General features: G+C 42.0%; 1 protein-coding gene across 1 annotated transcript in view; it reads right to left on the bottom strand.

Annotated features, from left to right (window-relative positions):
- Window positions 1-3,347: 3,347 nt before the first annotated feature.
- The window catches only part of LOC139761636 (mitochondrial basic amino acids transporter-like), a 32,135-nt gene continuing 12,007 nt past the window's right edge, over window positions 3,348-23,475 (bottom strand). The window contains exons 2-7 of the mRNA XM_071685961.1: window positions 18,611-18,654; window positions 14,577-14,660; window positions 14,219-14,337; window positions 13,491-13,752; window positions 12,681-12,848; window positions 3,348-6,951 (exon numbers count right to left, since the gene is read on the bottom strand). Coding sequence (XP_071542062.1) covers window positions 6,340-6,951; window positions 12,681-12,848; window positions 13,491-13,752; window positions 14,219-14,337; window positions 14,577-14,660; window positions 18,611-18,654 — 1,289 coding nt within the window. The 3' untranslated portion in view covers window positions 3,348-6,339. The remainder of the gene's footprint in view (window positions 6,952-12,680; window positions 12,849-13,490; window positions 13,753-14,218; window positions 14,338-14,576; window positions 14,661-18,610; window positions 18,655-23,475) is intronic.

Genomic DNA, 23,475 nt, shown 5'->3' with positions numbered 1-23,475 from the left:
ATATCTATATAGTCTTTACTACAGGCTGTTATGGACCAACACATTTTAACACACTAGCTCTCTGTTGTTGCTTTTTTCAATATTTTTCTTTACACATTTTGCTTCATCAGATATGAAGTGTGAATTAAATGAGACGTTTCGGGCACACAAACACTGCCTATCATCACTGAAATAGATTATGAATTATAAAACACAATGTAAAGAAAAAGCAGAAATGAATCACATCCTGAACTGTTGTTACAGGTGAGGGCGGTGACTCGTATGTTGATCCGTGGACCATTTTCCCTCGAGTTCGAGCGTGTTTTTGTGGTCGGTGAGGGTCAAAGGTTTGCCTCCTGTTTCCGCACCCGAGAAAGTCTGGTGGAGGTGGAGAGTGGGGGTCATTTAGGGTGAGGCAGAGACTAAATGTAGAGTCCTAACTTTTTCTGTACTTTGATGGTTTATAAAGAGATATTTTCATACGTACATGGCATATGTTATCTGTAGTCTTCTAGAGTCGTGGCAATGTTTCAGTCAGATGCTGGTGGGTGAGATTTATGTTCTGTTGCTGTTGCAAATATAGTTTATGGTCTCTGTATTGAAGATGAGAAGTATTAAGCGTCGACTGAGTGAGTTAGTAGTCGCATCGATGTAGTTTCCATTGTTTTGAAGTTTACAACCTTTAACTATACTGGTAGACTGTAGTGGTTTATTGTTCTGTGTGAGGTTGTTTCCCTTAATGTAGTTGCTGGTTTTCATGGTCATGTAGTAGATGCGGATGTTCAGAACTACCACTGGAATGTTTTGGATACTATGCATTCCTTGCATGGTATCCGGTAAACATTGCCATTTGAATTTTCAGCCGAGTTTTTTTATGAGCATCTTTCACTGTATTGCTGTTCTTAAAGGCAATAATAATGGTAGATGTTAATAGTGTAAGAAAAAGAACAAATGGGAACATCGGTAAAGTGGGCAAATAGGGGATTTGAATAGGTATTGAGGAAGAAATGGAGTGAGTATTTTGAAGGACTTGAATATGTTTGATGATGGTGACATGTAGGGTGATTAGGTCGGGGTGGTATGATCAGTGAGTCATGGAGAGTGGTTTATTGTAGAGAGAAAAGGTGGTGAAAGCCTTCCGTGAGATGAAATTTGGCAAGGCGGCTCCAGTGGATAGTATTTTCAGTTGGATTTTATAAGAAATGGGATGATTGTGTTGTTTATTGATCGGTAAGGATGTACAATATGTGTATGCGCCATGATAAAGTATCTGAGGTTTGGCTGAAAGCGTGTATAGTTGCACTGTTTAAAGGCAAGGGGAACAAAGATGAATGTTCGCACTTCAGAGGTATACGTTTGTTGAGTGTGCTTGGTAAATACCATGCATACTTAAGATTGGTGCTACCAAAGTAATTATAAACTGGCTAACATATTTGTTGCTATTGATCACTTTCATACAGTAATGAATAACTTTTTTCTTGGGTAATAATTACCTCCCTTTAGAGCAAAAATTGACGAACAAACTGAATACATGAATAACTTCGACATATGTTGATAAAGACGTCAGGTGCATCAAAGTTTTCTGAATGAGTAATTTTGAACTTTAGGAAACTTCACTAAACTACTATGACATCTCACGTAGAATTATACTCAGTTTCGTGTATACTAACTTTATCATTAAATAAGATTCCTCTGTCAGAGGTTTATGATGGCTGTTTTCATGAATACTTTCACATGTCTTCACATCCGAATGCTTCATTCATTTCCTGTATTCTTATTCACAAAAATATGAGGTATTTATAGTAGCATTCAAATACTAGTGTCCTTTACTTGCACCATCACTGGGGTAAATTGGGGGAACAGTTATGCTAAGGTTAATTCCCCATGGTGAGGGGTATTGCATTTGCTAACTCACATGTTAAACGTCATGAATAACTTCATTCTGAGACCAGTAGCACTTGTAGTAACTTGAGAAGGTAAGGAGGTTTCATTGCACTGACTGGAGAGTGATAGCCTGAGTATCTGGGTCCCAGTAAGAACATAATATGTGACCCGTTGTTGGACCGAATTTTTCTCGTAGCGTCATCGTTTGGGAGTCTTTTTTTTTTTTTTTCTTTTTTTATCGTTTCCTGAGACGGTACGATCAAATGAATGCCCGCATCAAAGCCATCTCATTTACGCTATACACGGATATACTAACCTAAGCCAGGTACCCAGATGATCGAGCAGTCTTACAGGGGAGGCTGAAGTGTTGTTAGTTTGACAGTGGACCGACTGCCGCGATCAGGATACGAACCTATACAGATAGGACCCCGGGCAGCCCTCAAGTGAATGCGTCACGGTCAGCAACGATAACCGCCACAGCACGAAGGTCCATATGATGAGGATTGTCGTTTTCTCACCAGAGATGACAAACCCTAAAGTTTTCAAGCATCAGATACAAGTTTGGGCATATTGAGTGTAAGTATTATCATCCGCAGAGGTGCTGATTATGATGTAAGCATAGCTAAGTATATGGTATTCAGTATTCGTGGGCATTGACTGAAGAAGGGCGTTAAGACATTTGAACAAGTTAAGGCTAAGTACAACGACCTGCGGAGTTCTAAGTTCAAACTTTTTGATTTTACTTTTGTGTCCTTGAAACAGAACAGATGACTGATGGGCAGGTAAGCAGGGTTCCAGCCCGCTATATCAATATCGGTTAGTTCATACAAGCCTGAAGATCAAGGAAGGTGGTATAATTGTACTCAGTATAGAGATCTGATAAGTAGGTAATGCGGTTAAGGACATTTTTTTCGCATAAAACTATAGTGATATGGAAACTGAAGCTTCTAGTATGAGGTATGTGGTAGTTGGCAGAGAGGCCTGCAGGGGCTGGTGATGTGTTTCCGCTAGTCTGCGAGGATGGGACAAGTACATAGAACTCCCACATGCTGCGAGGAGAGACAAGAAAAAATCAATCTTCCAACCGTAGAAAAACGAAGAACAAGAGCTGCTATGAGTATGGTGTTTGAATGTGTGAAAGAACGGGAAAGAAAAATAAGTAGCAATATTTAACATTTTCGAAGAGGAGGGGCAAGAAGTTATGAGTTGCCTAAAGTGGCAGGACGAAAAAACAATGTCAGGAAATTCAGTTTTCCCTTTAAAATGAATGGAAGGTAAGATACATTACCATAAGATGTTGAGTGTGCCACAAACATTCATAATGTAAATTATATCTGTGATAGTAAAAGACGAGACTAAATATTACACAGTCTCATACAAATACAGTTAGGTAAGAAAACGCACAAACACAGATGCAACCATCTCTTTAAAATGTTGCTATTATCACACAAGTTGGTCATTTAGGATAGTTACATTTACTGAGGGAATAAGAAATTTTATTTCAAGCTACATTGCTGTTCTAGTAACCAAGGTTGTTTGGGAGATGCAGTTTTGATTTTCCCTATAATGTGTAATGTACAGTAGGCTATATTAGATCCATTAAACTAATCATTTAATTAATATACAATCATCATACAATAATTTTACATATCAAATCAAGACTTTATTATGATAAAAGTTGGATATTAGATTGATTAATAATAGACAATCCAATCCTTAAATTTGTCGTAAAATATTACATCCAATTGACATTATTGTAGCCTGTATTCCATCAATACTTAGTTGAACAATCTAGGTAAATGCCTACGTTGGTCATAATTTCTGGAGATTTATGATGCCGGTTAAGCAAGCAAGAAGTAACAAAGATTCCACTTCTGTGGTGCAGCAAGTAGAACAAGGTTAGCCTCGCCCCTCCACTCGACTGTTATTCTATCATTTTCTAACCTAACTTATGAACAGCAAAGCCAGCCTTGATGTAAATCTTTCTTTTTTTTTTTTTAGTTTTTTGTTTTGGGGGGGTTTATATCAGATGCTATTATTCTCCAGGGTTGGAGAGATGAGCAACTGAATTGTTGAAAAATAAAATCCATCAGAAGGTCTATGACAAACCAACGGAGGCACGATGTACTTTTTCCACATAGCGTATTAGGAACAATACTTGGTGCATGAAAGGCAAGGGGCATACTTCAGTTAACCAAAATCCTGTAACTAGCTTTCTTAACTTGAGTATTTACCGACTACAAGGCTTTGCTGAACACACTTGGAATGGGTTTAAAACCTGCGCATCGGTAGCTCAGTGAAAGCAAGTTACTGGACATAGGTAGTAATATCCACAAATATAGAATATTAGAATTTGCTCAACGTTAAATTCTAAATTTCTTGCGTTAGGAGCAGCGATGTCTATCTAGGCCTCCATCAACCTGTAAACAGGTTTCCACCTCACCATTAGGCAAGCAATAGTAGGACCATTATGGCTTAGTTCGACTCTGAGGACGGGACTGATCTAAAAGGGAGAAGCAAATGTATTTTACATCTCATGTCTTTAGGTACCGGTTACAGAGACATGAGAGGACTTCTGGAAGAACTCCAGTTGGCGAGGCTTGCGTTTAAGCTATGACAGCCGACCCATGGGCAGATAGTTACTACGTGCGTTACCTGGTGTTACAAGGTTCATGATGTAGCATCAGGAGGAACGTGTAAGAGGCCTGGATTGTCCTGCCTTTAATTAGACATGTTCCTCTCGTGCAGCGAACCGAGTCTGGCGACATCTAGTTGACCAAAACGACTTTTTCAACTTAATTAACCAGACATGTAACATTATTACTGGAGAAATATAAATCCTGCCTGGAGGAGAGTAGCAATATACAGATCGTGCAGTCATACTGAGAAACATTGTTTTCCCATGCACCCCTCTGTGTTTACTGAGATTTATCTTCATTTTCCTTAACCTATGAAATAAATATACTGATGAAAGGGGTGCCTGAGACAAAACACAGGGATCATTCACTGCCAACTATTTTTATGATACAAAAGATATATCTATATTCCTATGAGTCCACGGGGAAAATGAAACACGAAAAGTTCCCAAGTGCACTTTCGTGTAACAATCACTTCATCAGAGGAGACACAAGAGAGAAATATAACAGTTGATATACATTGAAGAGATGAAGCTAGGACGCCGTTTGGTAAACATCGCATGTTTACCAAACGGCTTCCTAGCTTCGTCTCTTCGATGTATATCAACTGACTGTTATATTTCTTTCTTGTGTCTCCCCTGATGATGTGATTATTACACGAAAGTGCACTTGGGAACTTACCGTGTTTCATTTTCCCCGTTGACTCATAGGAATATCTTGATCACGCGCAAAATTGTGATCCTTTCCAATATATATATATATATATATATATATATATATATATATATATATATACAGAATCTTCACTTCACCGTGAAGAGATATATGCAACAATCACCACTGGAGAGAGAAAATAAAAACGGTGAGTACTTTCGTTTAATACATCCTCAGACAGACGGGGAGATACACTACTTGTATCTCCCCCACACTGTCTGAGGATGTATTAAACGAAAGTACTCACCGTTTTTATTTTCTCTCCAGTGGTGATTGTTCTATATATATATATATATATATATATATATATATATATATATATATATATATATATATATATATATATATATATGTATATATATATATATATATATATATATATATATATATATATATATATATATATATATATATAACAATGGCGCAACTGTAAGGTGGGACAAATATAAAAGTTAAGCAGAGAATTTATGCAAAATGTGCAGAGAAGCTTGTACGTATGTACAAGTGATTGAATTTACGATGCTTAGGATAATATGGGGCGTCGGCACCAGGCCTAGGACGCCCTTTGTCATGTGGCGAACGTCTAAGAGGAACAATGAAGGCGCATTTGAATGCTTTGACTTGAGACTTGGGAGCAACGAGTTGACCCCGACCTGCACAAAGTTTAAAGTGAAGTATATGGGTTGAACCCCTTGAGTATGACACTTGTGCACCTTAAGTTGAATACGACGATTAGTCATTATGCTCAAGGACGGTCATCGTACTCACAGCGTTCAACTCTACGTGGTGGCCTGAGGGGCGACTCAAACCACCACAGAAAACGGTGAATGACTCCGAATGTACACAGCTTACGTGACTACAACCTCTATAAGAGGATTATATATAAAAAACTATCTACATATATAGATAAAATAACCTTATGAACTGTACGGGACAGAACGTTTTGTCATTTATTTTATCGACCCACACAACCGACAGTGTTGTCAATGCAGTTTTTGATATCAACGTACCGATAAACTGACCAAATGTTTTAAAACCTTCAGAATACTTGTGAAAAAATACCGTTTAAATATCTCGGTGCAAACAAGTGTCGCTTGTGGGATCGGGATGCGCGCGATAGATGAATTTATAAAACAATGCTAAGGTTATGTTGGTGTTGCGTGAGCGCCCACAAAGACCTTCTTCTGCAGGAGAGGAAGCCACAGCCTCTAGCCCACACACCACTGTGACTCTGGGTCTCGCTGCCATCTTGTCTCACCGACACAGAACTTAAGAAGTCTGGTATTCTTCCAATGCCGCAGTAAGCATTACGCTTCTCATTACATTTACATCTGTTTTCATGGATCTCCTCATCACTTTCCTCTTCCTCCTCCGAACAGGAGTTCATGCCGGAGACAGCGTGAACATGAGGGAGCAGGGAGAGCGCGGCGCCTTTCCACTTGCTGTGGTGGTCTAGTCTGAGCTGTAGAGCCGCTGGGATGCCTGCAGCCTTGACCAGTACCTCGCCACGAGCCAGGACGTCCCTCCAGGACTGATGCATCTCGTCCTTCTCCTCTTTCGCCTGGCACAGCTTCAAGGTCCAGGTGACGACCGCAAAGGTGGCGGCGTTGGTCGGGAAGGCACGGATGATGGAAGAATTCAAGCCACGGAACATGACTCCCATACCCTCGGCGGCGATGCTGGCTTTGGCACAGTGTATGATGCCCTTGTACTTGCTGGCTCCTCGTATCCCGTCAGCCTGCAACATCCACACTCAAGTTAGTTATGACAGACTTCGAGTTCTTGTTATCTAAATAAATATATAAACAGTTTACTGAATTTAGGCAGCCATTCGGCCGAAAATACACAGATGAAAGTATCACAGATGAATTAGAGAACTGAGAGGTCGTAATAGTTGCTAGTTAACTAATCATGGAAGAGCTTAAGATCAGGGTGAGCTGGATATTTCCACACCTTAGATAAGAATATGGGTGAGACATATAGATAGACAGAGTGGCAGATATAAAAGAATGTTTACTGAGTAAATAGTATGTTTAATTCATTATGAACTTGAACATTGTGACGAATAGTTACAGTAATACAGTAGTTGACATACCACACAGCCTAACTGAAATTTGAGCTGTTCACTTGCGTAGGTATGCATTTGTTCATAGATCGTTGATGAAGTTCACAGTGGTAAGTATAGGACTTTTCTAACGTCTGTCTACGAGCTCTTCTTGGAGCAAGTCGATTTTTGTGACGAACAGTGGTCTGTGTGTGTGTGGGTGGGTGCGTGTAGGGGGGGTGTTGGGGGGGGGGATCAGCAGTTTATTGCCAAACTGCGCAGTGACCTGACGGTGTTGTTCGGAGATGGTGGACAGGTTAAGTGATAAGGGCTTCTTGGTAGGCGGTGTAAGAAGTGCCCAGGATGATTGTGCGTGCTTTTTCGTGCATTCTTTCCAGCTGGTCCCCATTTGTAGCTGTTAGTGAAGAGGACCAGGCTGGGGAGTCATACCTGCGCTTAGGTAGAGTGAAGATGGTATAGACATTCCTGAGCTCAACTGGTAAGACACCTAGTGATTTCAGTCGGCCGAGAAGGTACAGATGGTACGAGGAATACAGTGCTGCCATGACTCAGTTTAAACCGTCGTCTATAGTGACAAGAAGTTTGTACTCTCTGACCACCCGGAGGATGTCAGGGTCTAGTTTGATGTCAGGGGGCAGGATGTTGACTGCGCCTAAGTTAATGTGCATCATCTCAGTCTTGGTGTGGTTGATGGTGAAGTCGTCGACCGCACATCAATCTTGAAGGCTGTTCATATGCTTAAGGGCACTGAAGTCAGGAGAGTTGTGGACAGTGATGCCGAAGGTAGAGTCGTCTGCGTTCGTCCATGTGTGGTTTGTGTCCTACAAAGTGTCACTGGTAAGGATGAGGAAGCAGAGCGGCACCGTCGGGGGTGCCCTGTGGAACAATGCATGTCAGGGGGTAGTGATGCCGATGTGGCTCCCCTAAAACGGACGACTTGTGTCGCCGTCAGGAAGTCCGCCAGACACCCCCATAGTCCCAAGTCGATAGTTTTCATTATGATGTTATGATTTACTAATCAAAAGTCTTGGTGAAGTCTACGAAGGTGAGTGCCACCGAGGTCTTGCGTTTCTCCACGTTGCGGTAAATGAAGTGTAGGAGGCTGACAAGGAAAATTTCATGTTCCCAAACTGATGAGGGTCTAGTGAATCAGCAGTGTCATCATAGGCCCAAACTTTTGAATGTTAGACTGGGGATGGGAGTGATTGCAACAAGTCGTAAGTTGTTAAGAGACTCTGGGTTGGTGGATTTGGATAGAGGAGTGATAAGATGTTGGGTATTTAGATGGTTTGAGTGAAGCGTTAACTATGGCGGTTAGAGGTGTCGCTAATTCATGAAAGAAGTCCACGTACAGTATCGCTGGAAGATCTGTGGGTGTGGCTGAATGTTTGATTTTAAGGCGTTGAAAGTGGTTAGCTACTTGATATTCTTTAGTGTTCGTGGGAGGTGGGGTTGTTGGTATGCTGGGACGGAGGGAGCTGATGTTGAGTTGTGGTAATCGTTGGCATATATTGGCAAAGTGGCTGTTGATTTGGCGTGCGGCCTCCTCATTGCTAAGTTGGTTTACACGAGGGAAGGGGGAATGTGCCTTCGCTCGTCACAGCCAGTTAGTTCTATTACTCTATCATACCACTGACCTACGTCGACCTGCTGCTTTAAATGCTGCATCTTGTCTGGGTAATAGGCATTCTTCGCGGCTCGTACTTCGCGTTGCACTTTGTTGCCCAGGTTGCTTGTAGAGGTCGGTGTTGCGACTGCTGAACGCTTGATTTCGAAGTTGCATAAGTCGCCTGATGCGGTGCCAGAGCTTGGGATTTTTTCCCTTGATCTTGGGATCTCAGACCGAACCTTGGGATCTTAGACTTTTTATGCAGAAATATTGTCTTCATTGGGATGTTTTGTTCAAAACGATATTGCCTGATTATACAGAAAATGAGTGCTATGTGGGTGAACAGGGCAGGAACTAGACGTGTGTATACAGAGGATGACGACGGAAAGTCTCTCTCAGTTGTCACCAACTTGTCAGTCAATCCGTGATTTAAGGATCAGGATGATAAACACTTGTTCAGGGGCTTGAATTGTCGCCTGTCGCTACGTGGAAATGAGTAATCGATAGGCTAGCGGTTCTGAAATCATTAAATAACGCTGGACGAAGAGGACAGAAACTGGACGTTTAAATGTACGAGATGTCAGGTCGAGGGAAAATTGAAAACAATCTCGCTACGTTAGCCAGTCTTTGGAGGTAGCAGGTGGAGTACACGCATGTTCTTGGAATATCCGTGTCGATCCTTCTTTTCTTTTTTTCTTTTATCTTTGATCCGCCACCATGAGTAATCGAGGCGAGGGGTTCTGACACTCTTCTAGAAAAGAAAGTTGACACGTGGTGTCAAAAAGCGTTAAAAGTGAGTGGACTGAAGATGAAAACCTGAAAGTTAGGTGAAGCCTTACCCAAAAGCTGAATAAGCGGATGTATGTATAATTTGTGATACTAACCAGAAAATCTGTAACTAAGCTCTCGCTGTTCAAAAAGTTTCTTCAGAATATGTAAAGAACTTTAATGCCACGAAAAACGCTTTAAATATTGAGCAACTTTCTGAAAAGTGTGAACCAAACCCACAGAAAAAATTTGCAAAAGCAGAACTCTTGCTTTTCAGTTTTATGGCTGAACACGGAACAGCATTTACTCAAGCATACCACTTGGCAGAAGTCATGAAAAACAAGTGTTTCCAGACAGCAGCACAACACAAAGCATGTAATACCGACGAAGGTTTTACGTTATCCAGGACGGCATTAATGACATGGAGGGAGCATGAGATGCTTACGAACTGTGTAGTGAAAAGTGCTCTCACTTATCATTGACGCCAATTTAGTCTCCCAAGTCCTTGCTCTAGTCGTAAGATCTTTTGACGAACAAAAGCTAAAAGCAACAGATTTACTCTTAGATACGGTGAAGATGCAAGCGCAGAGGGAATTTACAAAGCATTTAAAAGATATTCTCCAAAGCTAGACAAAATTCCAATGAAAATATGATACTCTATGCATGCGATAATCGTTCCACTCTGCTTGTAGTTAACCTAGAAAAAGATGTGCCATCTGTGCTGGGGTGTGTCTGCCACTCCTTTGCACTTTGCTCAAGCTACGCAAGCGGCCGACTCCCTCCATGGCTTGAAGCTTTCATAAAGGATGTGTGTTGTTACTCTTCATGGAGTAGCAAATGACAGCGCCATTCTTATACTTAAGAGGCAGTTCACCCTGCTGAGCACAGGGTGGTAAAGCTCTCACTAACGCGTTGGTTCTCAATGGGAAAAGTAATGTCTATGATTCTGGAGCAGTGCGTTGCCTCAAGTTTGTTTCATTCAAAGGAGAGGTGAGGACTGATAAAGCTGATGGAGCTGGAAGTATGAGTAAAACAATGATAATACGCAGGACTAAATATATGCTACATTTGCTGACCTAAATACTTGGCAAAGTTGATCAGATAAGTGTCGAGTTGAAGTCACGTTAACGTTAGACTCAAGACTTTGTTTTCCACCATTTCTACTGTGTGCCGGGATTATTCTTGGCATGTTTATCAGGGACAGTGTTATCCAGTCTCAAAAACTAGCAACCATCGATCTTTGTAACAGAAATTGGTACAAAAAAATCTCAGCGACCTCAGTCTTGGGGGAAGGAGTGATGGAATATTAGTGAGAGAACCACTCGAGCAGAATGAACTAGAGATTTCGTAATGACTGCCAACGCTTCGAGGTAAAATTGTCTGCACAAGGCAAGTGACAATTCACGTTTGAAGACGGTGTACTTTCAATGTTGCCAGTGTAGATCGAAAAGAAACTCCATTCATTCAAAGAAATTTAGAATCTGTTGCAGAGTTTGTAGCTCCTTTCCCATCAGTTGAAGAAAAAAGAAATGGAGATAACAGATGAACTAGTGACAATGAAGAGATCTTGTATAAGCGAAGGGATTGATCCTTGAAAGGTATGATCTGATACCCCAGCTTCATTCTGGTATGATCTGCGACCAGCAGAAGATAGCAATGGATACACAACGTTTGAACTTTTATCGGTATTCATGTTTTTTCTTTTAGCTCTACCGCATACGTCCGCTTGTGTTGAGAGTGTGTTCTCAAAGATCAACTGCTTCAAAACCAAGCAAAACAACAGACTCCAAGTCGCAACAGTTGCAAATCGTCTACTTGCAAAGCGATTTATTTTTCGACAAGGTGTCCCTTGCTACGGGTGGGAACCATCAAGTTTGCTCGTTATGAGTGTTAAAAGTGGACATTGTTACCATCGGCTTACGGATATTTGATCACTGTCATTGCCGGCAACTCTGCACGGAGGGGAAGAATTAGTTGCCATTGACGATAAGAATGATGAGCTATCGCTTGTTTTCGAAACTTCAGTAATATTTCTTGGGTTTGACGAGTGTTCTTTGTTCAGCAATTAACTATGAAATTCTTATCGACATAATCTTTTTTTTTTCTCGATTATTTACATCTGGGAATTTTGGTGCTACTAATCTTTGGAAAAATAAAAATTTTCAACTGGCAACATTGGCCGGTAGGTGATCGAGGGAGCGTCGGCCGGGGTCTACGTAGTCATATCGTCTTCTGTTGGTAGGCCTGGCTGCAAGCTTCGTGATGCTTCTCCAACATCATCTCTGGTCACCTCAGTCCACTGATGAGGTGTTATCCACCAAACGAAGTTTCTCATTACTAGTCAGTAAGTGTCTGATGAGTTTTGGCGTCTTCACTTTTTTCGTAGATGATGGGGGCGGAGAGACCACAACACTCATAAATGAGGACTGCGTCCGTGAGGGAGGGGCTGGAGGGGGGAATCGAGTGGTGGGTAGTGGTCAGCCATATTGGTAAGAATCAGGTCAAGAGTGATTTGATTATGTGTGGGAAAGGGAACAATCTGAGATAGATGTATTTGTTCTTGGAGGATAGTGGTGTCATTAGAATTAGGGTACTTCGTCCTGAGTGTGTCCGAAATGTAGGTAAGGTACTCTACAAGTGATTCCCCTGGTTAGGGGAGCGCGGCGGGTGTTAGACCACGCAGCATACGTTGGTGCCAGTCTGGCGTGGGTGTAAGGTGGGCGAAACCTTAACCCAAAACACCTCCATATCCTCACGAACGTTAAATGTCAGCTGAGCTGGATGTATTGTTTACAATGATTTTTTTTATTTACCGCAATCGTAATGCATATACTTTCTCCAAGCATGTTTTTTTTAACTTCACCACAATCGCAGTGCATATACTTCCTCCTAGCACTGTAATAGGAAATTAGGTCACGTTCTTCCTAGCTTTATCGAAAAGATTTATAGTAAGTTGAATCAGTGTTGGCAGGAGCATCCTTAGACACAACAAGGAGACATTACAGAGACACAGCAGACTACTCACCTGCAGTCTGGACTTGATGACGTCGATGGGGTAGGTGAACACCCAGGAGGCAGCGCCCGCGGAGCCTCCAGCGAAGAGGACAGCGGCGGGCGACACGCTGCCGTCCTTGCTGGCCAAGGCTCGAGTCAGGTACTCGTAGGTCAGGAAGTAAGAGGCGAAGCCCGGCACCTGCCGCAGACACAAACACATCAGGTTAGGTCTAGTGGTGACTCCAGCAGGGCTGAGTACTTGAGGGTGACATTCCTCTCATAAAAGTAACATTATCCTTTATGATGTAACTATCAGCATTTAACGCCTTGAGATCGGCCGTCGATTCTTAAGGATAGCCCAGCGACCCATGAGCTTAAAGGCACGACCCTTTGGTATAATGACCTAAGCCTTTAAGGTTCAGGTCAAAGGCCGGGACATGGTATCCAAGTGCCCTGCCGTCGTGTTCAAAGGTCGTTTCACCGTCCTCAAGAGTTTTAATCAGTAGTCTACACAGCTCGTCATTCACTTTCCTTCTACAGTCACTTTCAATTTTGAAATATTTGATTACCAAATGATCGTTCTTATTATCATGGCCTTAATTTTGTAAGTATTCATATGAAGATCATATCATGGGGTAGGTGGAGGCAAGCACAGTGTGTACAGTGGATACATAGTGGAGGGTGTCAGGCCGGCCTTTGACTGAAGAGAGCCTGTATAACGTTGACCGGAGCTGGGGGTAGAGGATACTGTGGCTTTGGGGTTAAAACAAAAAAGGAGAGGAAGTATTTAGAGAATACCTGAGATACAAACTCATGTTTCATCACTGTGTGGAAGACTTACATCTCTGTAGATAGTGATGAGTTGTCCCCTGAAGAGTCCCCTCCAGCCGTCCATGGTGTAGATCTTCCTGAGGCAGTCCAAAGGGCTGCTGTAGCTGGTGCAGTTGTTGACGGTGGTGGAGGAGGAGGCAGCGGTAGACAGACACTTGACACTCGCCGCGGAGGCTTCTGTCTGCAGCTGGACTCGGGTCTTCACCAGTTCCATAGGTGACGACACAAAGGACTGGAAGAGGCCGGCTGTGGCTCCGCACAGAACCTGGGACCTAAGGTGGGTAAGGGTGGTGACTTAGCTACGGCGGGATGATAGCTCTTGTTACTATGACCCAGCTCATCCTCTCCTGCCCTACCTACCCGTTGACCCAGTGACTATCGCAAGACAACAGAGGTTGGGTGACAACGGTAACCCATTAACGATAAAGAACTGACAACAGCAACAGCAACAACACATAAAGGCCTGACCTTTAAAAGTCTAAGGTTACGCTAGTATGCCAAAGGGTCGCACTCTCGTATTCCAGAGGTTAACAGTGCGATGGATAATCAACAGCTTGACATAAGAGTTCCTTTAACTCTGATGGTTTGATTAAGTATAAAGACTGATAACAATAATTAAACTCATTCATTGTTATATCAGAGCTGCTAACGTGCGGTAGAGCCCTGTAATACCCATCATGACATCCACAAACCCTTACTCATGTATGTCGTGTACATAAAGGCTGTAGTCTTGCTCACCTGAGGGATTCTGGATCCTTAATGTGTTTGGACATGTTGCCGTGGACACCGAAGACAATGGCATTGACGAAAGCCACTCCTGCCATGGGCGATGACATGCCCTTGTATAGGCCACGGACCTGTGCGTGAAAGGCAAGGGTTAAAGCTCATGAAAGTGAGTTGGAGGTGAAGGTTTGTGATAACCATGGCGGACGGGAAAGTCTCGCCTGGCTAAAGTGATAATGAAACATTACAGGTGTCGTATCAGATACGACCATATAGACGTTTCAGTTTTCATCATGAGACCCCGAGTGTAAGGAGCCGGTAAGAAGTGAAGGCTTGTTATGTAAGACCAACCAACAGCCTCGAGGAAACCTACCGACTCCTTCTTGATGGTGTCGGTGATGCAGTGCCACGTCCCCCTGTAGCGCGGGTTGTTGAAGTCTTGCGTCTGGATCCGCACCTGTGGAGGGAGACCAGACGTGGTGAAGCTGGAAGACGACAAGCGGTACCAAGTGACAAAAGGATATATAGAAAAGAAACGATGAAAGTACATAGAAGCTGCTGGTTTACATTGGTTCATACTTATTCTCGAACTTCACCAGGCCGGACGCTACAGTGAAGTTAGGTAAGCACAAAAAAGTGGCCTGGCAACAAACGGGTTCCAAGAAGGACGCCTGGGTCTTGAGGCTGTATTTGTAAGGAGAGCATCTGGACGGAAGCTATGACCATTCTTCTATGTTAAGTACAACCATTTCGTTTTTATTGTCTCATTTTCATACTGATGATGACACAACTTTCCAACACCAGTTGGTTGAAGGTGAAGATAAGAATTTGCGGTTACAGGGACACTTGGCATCCACTGGAGGTGGGTTGCAAATTTTCCACTAGGTTTCGTGCACAGAAACAGAGGGTCGGAGGTTGACGTTTGAATATTTGGAGTCAATGATCATGGAGCGGAATAATAATGATAAAAATAAAAACATTCTCTATGCTTCGCCATGTGCAATACTTGCGCGCCTCTCACAAGGTTCTAGAAACGCCACAGCTGAAGCACAGTGCTGGGGAAATGCAAGGTACGGTCAAAACAGCAGCTGCTGTGGTATCTCCGAGTGTGTTGGGTTGTGCACACCTGAGTCTTGGTCTGGCTGACCCGTTCGTTGGCCGGGGAGCTACAGCACAGATTGTTAACTGATGCATTAGTCTTAGCAATGGACCGTATTAATTTGGATTTTGCATAAGCACTGACTGAGGTCCCGTGTGATGAATTATTATTTGAAATGGAAAGTCATGGAAGGTAAATAGACGGATGATGAGATATTTACATTTATGTGTCATCTCCAAAAATGGCCGCTGCAAATGCCAACGGGTTGGTGTACCGCTCCCGTTTTCTTTTTCGTACACATGAAACTTACGACTTCTCTAACGCGACATCAGTGTTATATTAGCAAATTAAAACCGTGGCAGCCTGGCATACTGTTCGAGTCTCAACCTCGTAGACATCCGTCTTTACAGACAGTGAAATTTATTTCTCGTATGGAATCCATAGGTTATTTCCTTACCTTCCCGTTGTTCGTAGGAAACTTTCCATTGATTTTTTGCCCCCCTAGAAACAGACAATTACATAAAATAAAAACTTACAAAACTAGATTTATTGATTATATATCAGTATATCACAATGACATTTATGTCATCAATGTATAACGTCAATATATCAAGGTTGTTGATATCTTCATACGTCAAAATATCATGATGACTTCTGGTATTTCCTCATGTCAATTTCCACAGTATTAAGCAAGGATTTCTGATAATATGTACAAAATTATGACCATCTGTGTTAGCCATGATGGTTTCCGAGAAATCACCTGAACTTCCATTTTCTGAGCAGCGAATGGAAATTTCCCGTGATGCGACAGCCTTGATCTCTTGCCTAGGAAGGTGTGTGTAACTTTACTGCAGTCTTCAGCATGTAATAACACTTTCTCAAGGAATTAAAGGATACTTATATATAACTGGTAATGTTTGCCGAGAATTAAAGTCACAGTTCCCGATCTGATACCTTATGGTAACGGAGTTATGACATTGAAATCTAAGAGTGTAAAATAGGATATCTAAGGTCTTTAATTACTGATGCGTGTTTTTGTTTTTTGCTCACTCACAGCAAAGACGAAGAAAACGACGTAGAAAAGTTCAGGTGGCGCTTCTGAGTGGCTTAGGATAGTGGTCCGATACTTAGCCCCGCCCATCTGCCCGGGCTCGGCCAACCACAGCTTAGTCTTCAAGACTGCATTAAGGGTTTATATGATATTTCATATATATATATATATATATATATATATATATATATATATATATATATATATATATATATTTCAAAGTTTTTTCTTTACTCAGATGTCTTTAATGCTATGTATGATGCCTTCAACTGCTCTCATTCCTTGGAACTGCGCAGGGCGGAAGGAAACACTTTAGTATGCGGCGTGCTGAACAATGACCGAAGTTGGTGCTTGTTTTCTCACCTTAAGTTTGATGGCTTTGGATGCAGAGACTCGTCCAAAGCTGCTCCTGTTCGCTCTTTAGCTTTATACTGAAGTGATTTCAACCAACTACCGTGGCGCCACATAAAGGTCAGAACGCAAATTCTGCTAGATGGAATCATCGTGGCTTGAAAGTTTGTATCACAGAGCTTCAAGGTAAATACTCTTTCGCTCTGAGGAGTTAACCTCTTGACCAAGCAATGGTTAGGTGAATGAATATTAACTCCTGAAGTCTGTTTTACATTCTGTATGAATGAAAGTTATGATGTCCAGCAGGATTTGAAGAAACCGAGATAACCCGTTTACTTTCCCAATACACTGGGCAAAGGATAGAGAGCTGATAGAGCACGACTCTCTCTCTCTCTCTCTCTCTCTCTCTCTCTCTCTCTCTCTCTCTCTCTCTCTCTATATATATATATATATATATATATATATATATATATATATATATATCACTAGCCCGTGATGATAGTTATGACCGGTGAAATTGCACTCCAGTAGTTCACATGATTTCCTGTAACATGCAATTTTTCTATACATGTGGCTCGATATGTAGTCTGTAATAGCAGACGCTAGACGGCGGCACTCAGTTGTGTTGTTGGGATTTAGATAACTTTGTTAAGTACTGACACCTGATGAGGGGGGATTGTCTCATCGAAACGTGCTACATGTATAGAAAAATTTCATGTTGAACAAGATTGTGTGAACCTACTGAAGTGCGAATTCACCTTCATATCTATCTATCTATCTATCTATCTATCTATCTATCTATCTATATATATATATATATATATATATATATATATATATATATATATATATATATATATAAGAGAATGAGTTGTCATGAGTACGTTATACGATACTGCAAGACAAACGAGTCTTGCAATACACCCAAACGATTCAGCACCGTAATTGGCGCATTCAATTACATCTAGTGGCGTTTTATGTCATGTACATGATGCAGAATTTAAGTGGTCTAGTGCATCAAGTGGTTGTAGAATGAGGTACATGAGCTCTTATACTAACGATTGTCTGCTGATGCTCTAGTGTTTGGCTGCGTCATGGTATATCAAGGTGAAGCGCTGCAGCAAAGTATCTCGCACGGGGGAAGGGATCAGATAACTCAGCGGACATCAAGTGGTGCAGTAAAAGGAAAGAAATAGCTGCCTTGGCTTAGATTGTATAATGGGATGTAAAAAAAGGAAGGAACAATAAGCCTACGTTGGCAAGGCGCAAGGATCGTTATGTGCTTCAGTCGCTCGGTATGAACGTTCGAGAGGACGGAAAGGGGTAGAGCCTATTCCAGAACCTTCTCACTCCAAGAGAGTTCATCCTATTCCTGCTCCTGCTCGAAGTGCAGCCTTGAAGCTGTAGAAGCTTCATTAAAGGACTGATAACCTATCAAGCGTTCAATGAATGATATTCATTTTGCAATTAAATTTCTGTAATGACTATTTAAGACTATTTTGAATTCAAGACTGAAGAAGTTACTGATTTTATAAATAATTTCTAAGTGATTTTAATGAGAACATTAAAATGCCCTTGTTGTACCCAAGACTTTGTGAGGTTGGTCAGGAGTTAAGAGTGTGTAGTTGTGCGTGCGTGTGTGTGTGTGAGAGAGAGGGAAGGGTTGAAGTTTAGTGAGGGAGTTGGCGTACGGGCTAGGGTGTATATTGAGTTGGTCAGGGTGCTGGGGTGCGTATGGTTGGTGGACTTTCTTAGTATTGTATCGGGAAGGGCGAGAGTGACTGTAGGAACCAGAGGGGATGGTTGGTGTGGTGAGTAGGGCTAGGACAGGGTGGGATGATGTGGTAGATGGGGCCAGGATAGGTTGGTGTTGGCATGAGCGTGATAGGTATAGGTAGTGGCTTACCTTCACAGTGTCGAAGGGATGTCCCACAGCGACACCAGCACATCCTGTAGGAAGTCGGAAGCTGTTACTCAAACAGATATGGATCGAAAGGTAGACACCATTATGCATATATATATATATATATATATATATATATATATGATAAAATTACCTAAAGACCTTTCTGATGGCTCCTGCAGCTCAAGGTTACGCTCCTTCAATTATATAATTAACAGATTTACATCTTTCGAGTGACTTCACTCGCGTTATAACCTCAAGCATGTGGAGTCGGATAACTTTATATATATATATATATATATATATATATATATATATATATATATATATCGTCTCAACAAAAATCATATCAATTCAACTTAGGTGAACTTTATTTTCTCTTGATCTATAATATTATAACTGAATACGACCATTGGGTATGGTGACCTACCCTGTAAAATGTCCCTTGAAGATTATGCCACTGGTCATCCTATCATACCTTCGGGTTCAACGATTGCGCTGTCGTGCTCAGAAGGGTTACACTGGTTGTTAGTGTATGATGGGTGACCTTGTTAACTGACCATCGGTACATTAATAATTACAGCAACAAAAATCCAATGTGTGGATAAAAAAAACTACAAGTTTCTGTTTCGTTATGTATAACGTATTTGAAAAGAGACTGAGAAAAAGGTGGGTTAAAGTACAGGGAAACCCTGGAGAAAGCGTGACTCTAGCGAAGCTTGGTAACTTGCACTCAAATTTCAGTCGCGGTTTCGGACAAACTTCTCGCTGGCTATCAGTTGGGAGACGTTAATTATAGGCTTTGAAATCTGACTTTTGACAGCGAGGCTACAGTCCCTCTTCATTCGTAGATGCTCAGATTGACATTAATCTCCTTGGCGTTGCCGGACTCCACCAGCTTGAGACTACGCCTCGAGTTTTTATAGTCACTTTCGGCGAAGTTTTATGTCCCGGGACTGCAATCTCTCTGAAGAATTTTTCGCTCCAGTGGAGTCCCTTCTCATCGCGCAGCCTTGAAGCGGCGGGAAACCGAAGATAAGGGGTTCCGGGGGTTGCATGACAATAATGAATTCAGTAATTTATCCTGCACTAATGACTGGGTGATTAATGAAATCATGTATCTTTCCATGCAGGCTGATACATCTGAGGGAGGGAAAACACACGCGCTTTGAGTGTCTTCACAGTCGATACCCACGTGAAAATATTCTTTCACATTTTTTCAAAGGTTAATATTATATACATTAGACTAAAACAGATTTATCTAGATACCATTTGAGTCAAATATTTCTTTTTGTTTGTTTAAGGATAAACTAATAAGGTTTGTGGATGAGAGCGCCCTGACTCTGTAATCAACGTCCCTCGTGTCTAGATCATCTCCACGTATCTTGCTCATGGGCTAGGCTTGCTTGGGATGTTTTCTTGTTTATGGTCGGTCTACATCGTAGTTTTTAGATTGCTTTCATATATATATATTTTACTTAATCGCCGTCTTCCGCGTCAGCGAGGTAGCGCAAGGAAACAGACGAGGAATGGCCCAACCCACCCACATACACATGTATATACATATATGTGTGTGTGTCTGTGTGCACAATCATCACTGTCTGTGTGTGTATGCGCGTACAATGACCACTCTATGTGTGTGGGTTTGTGGACTCGTCAAGGGAAATGGACAAGTGAATGCTTATCAGATCTTTACATGTTCGGAATAACGAGTAAAACGAGAGTTGGTTGGTATGCTGACAAAATCAGCCAAGTGTCAGAAAATGGGAAAAAATGATCACATTTTCCTCCAGAGTAAGTGAACACGATTTGATATAATATATATATATTTATATATATATATATATATATATATATATATATATATATATATTTATTTATTTATTGATTTATTTATTGATTTATTTATTTTGCATTGTCGCTGTCTCCAGCGTTTGCGAGGTAGCGCAAGGAAACAGACGAAAGAAATGGCCCAACCCACCCCCATACACATGTACATACACACACGTCCACACACGCAAATATACATACCTATACATCACAATGTACACATATATATACACACACAGACACATACATATATACCCATGCACACAATTTACACTGTCTCCCTTTATTCATTCCCATCGCCACCTCACCACACACGGAATACCATCCCCCTCCCCCCTCATGTGTGCGGGGTAGCGCTAGGAAAAGACAACAAAGGCCTCATTCGTTCACACTCAGTCTCTAGCTGTCATGCAATAATGCCCGAAACCACAGCTCCCTTTCCACATCCAGGTCCCACACAGCTTTCCATGGTTTACCCCAGACGCTTCACATGCCCTGATTCAATCCACTGACAGCACGTCAACCCCGGTATACCACATCGATCCAATTCACTCTATTCCTTGCCCGCCTTTCACCCTCCTGCATGTTCAGGCCCCGATCACTCAAAATCTTTTTCACTCCATCTTTCCACCTCCAATTTGGTCTCCCACTTCTCCTCGTTCCTCCACCTCCGACACATATATCCTCTTGGTCAATCTTTCCTCACTCATTCTCTCCATGTGCCCAAACCATTTCAAAACACCCTCTCCTGCTCTCTCAACCACGCTCTTTTTATTTCCACACATCTCTCTTACCCTTACATTACTTACTCGATCAAACCACCTCACACCACACATTGTCCTCAAACATCTCATTTCCAGCACATCCACCCTCCTGCGCACAACTCTAACCATAGCCCACGCCTCGCAACCATACAACATTGTTGGAACCACTATTCCTTCAAACATACCCATTTTTGCTTTCCGAGATAATGTTCTCGACTTCCACACATTATTCAAGGCTCCCAGGATTTTCGCCCCCTCCCCCACCCTATGATTCACTTCCGCTTCCATGGTTCCATCCACTGCCAGATCCACTCCCAGATATCTAAAACACTTTACTTCCTCCAGTTTTTCTCCATTCAAACTTACCTCCCAATTGACTTGACCCTCAACCCTACTGTACCTAATAACCGTGCTCTTATTCACGTTTACTCTTAACTTTCTTCTTTCACATACTTTACCAAACTCAGTCACCAGCTTCTGCAGTTTCTCACATGAATCAGCCACCAGCGCTATCATCAGCGAACAACAACTGACTCACTTCCCAAGCTCTCTCATCCATAACAGACTTCATTCTTGCCCCTCTTTCCAGAACTCTTGCATTCACCTCCCTAACAACCCCATCCATAAACAAATTAAACAACCATGGAGACATCATACACCCCTGCCGCAAACCTACATTCACTGAGAACCAATCACTTTCCTCTCTTCCTACACGTACACATGCCTTACATCCTCGTTAAAAACTTTTCACTGCTTCTAACAACTTGCCACCCACACCATATATATATATATATATATATATATATATATATATATATATATATATATATATATATATATATATATATATATAAAAGCTGGTTCCTCTTTTCATGAGCATTTTTAAAAGAACTCTTGAGGTTTTTGGATCTTTTATGAACCTTGCTAATAACGACTTGGGATAATCATCGTATACCTGGGCAGGTGCTAGGCTTGCATGCATCGTGTTCTATTCTTAGACACAGCCATCTTCTGTACTCAGCTCATATCCAGATACAACTGGTTTCCAGAGAGGTTTGTAGTCAGCAAGAGCATAATAGTCACGCAGGTGTTTACGAGAGTATGTATAATGAGTTAGGAAAATGCGCATCCTTCTTCGCTCGGCTTCGACTAAGAATATATTTATATTGATCAGAGACTGAGCGTCTCACATATTTATATACGAACTGAACATCTCACATTGATGAAGAAATGGAATTGGCAAACATAACAACTCCTAACCTTGGGTGGTGATAGTGGTCAGTCTCACAGGATTTTGATTCAAGGTGAGCAGCCCACGAATTATAATTGGTGTTGGCGGTCAGACCAAGAATAACCTCCATCCTACAAGCACGTGGACGCGGAAGGGGCATCAGCAAGCTTTCAGTTTACGTGAACAAGAAATGCGAGGTCGTGCCCCAGGTCCAGATGGGTAAAGACAAAGCTATTAGCATCTCTTGCCCGATTTTTACCTGGATGGAAGAGGTTTTTAGTGGTTTTTGTAATCAGAGTTCTTCTGTTGCGGTGAGGTTGGGGAAGTCTTTGAAAAAGAGAAGTAGGTGGAGGGTCTCAACCCGGGTGCTTCATCAAGCCGTCGTTTGTTTATCTTGAGAGTAAGGCGACGTCCAGTGGCCTTGAAACGACAGAAATGTCAGGGCTAAGAAGACCTGGCTAAGACCTGCTATTATTAAAAGGTTCTTGCATCAGTGACTGTTCAAGACGGATAGTTCTCTAACAACCCACTTTCACCATGAGTAAGAAATGATCGATTGAGAGAGAGAGAGAGAGAGAGAGAGAGAGAGAGAGAGAGAGAGAGATGACCTCGACTGTACAGATTGTTGTTGCATCAGGAGCTGTGCATATTCATAATGTCCTTCCCTGCACGGTATCTTCAAGTGCTAAACAAACGTTGTCGTGTCTTCTCATTAGTGTGGAAGACACCCAACCACATCATTTGGTTTCTCCCATTTTGCTCGGATTTTTCCTTCAGAGGAACAGTACAGTGAGCTGCGCCTCGTTTCCTGCGTGAGGAGTCAGAAGGCAGTGCAGTAGAACCCAGGTCGTTGACGGACAGTTGGTAGTATCAGTTCACTGTCTTAGGGGAAAACTGTTTGCCTATGAATTCATTTAGAAAAGTCTAAGTTCATTATACAAATGATCGTGCAAGATATGATATGGAAATGACCAAGATAGGACATGATATACCCACCATTTTAGCAAGTCCTCAGCGTTTGTTGATTTCACCAGTGTTTCGGT

Source organism: Panulirus ornatus, chromosome 1, assembly GCF_036320965.1.
Source record: "Panulirus ornatus isolate Po-2019 chromosome 1, ASM3632096v1, whole genome shotgun sequence".
NCBI lineage: Eukaryota > Metazoa > Arthropoda > Malacostraca > Decapoda > Palinuridae > Panulirus > Panulirus ornatus.
The sequence above is the reverse complement of the archived record's forward strand: the minus strand, read 5'-3'. Positions and strand labels throughout refer to the sequence as shown.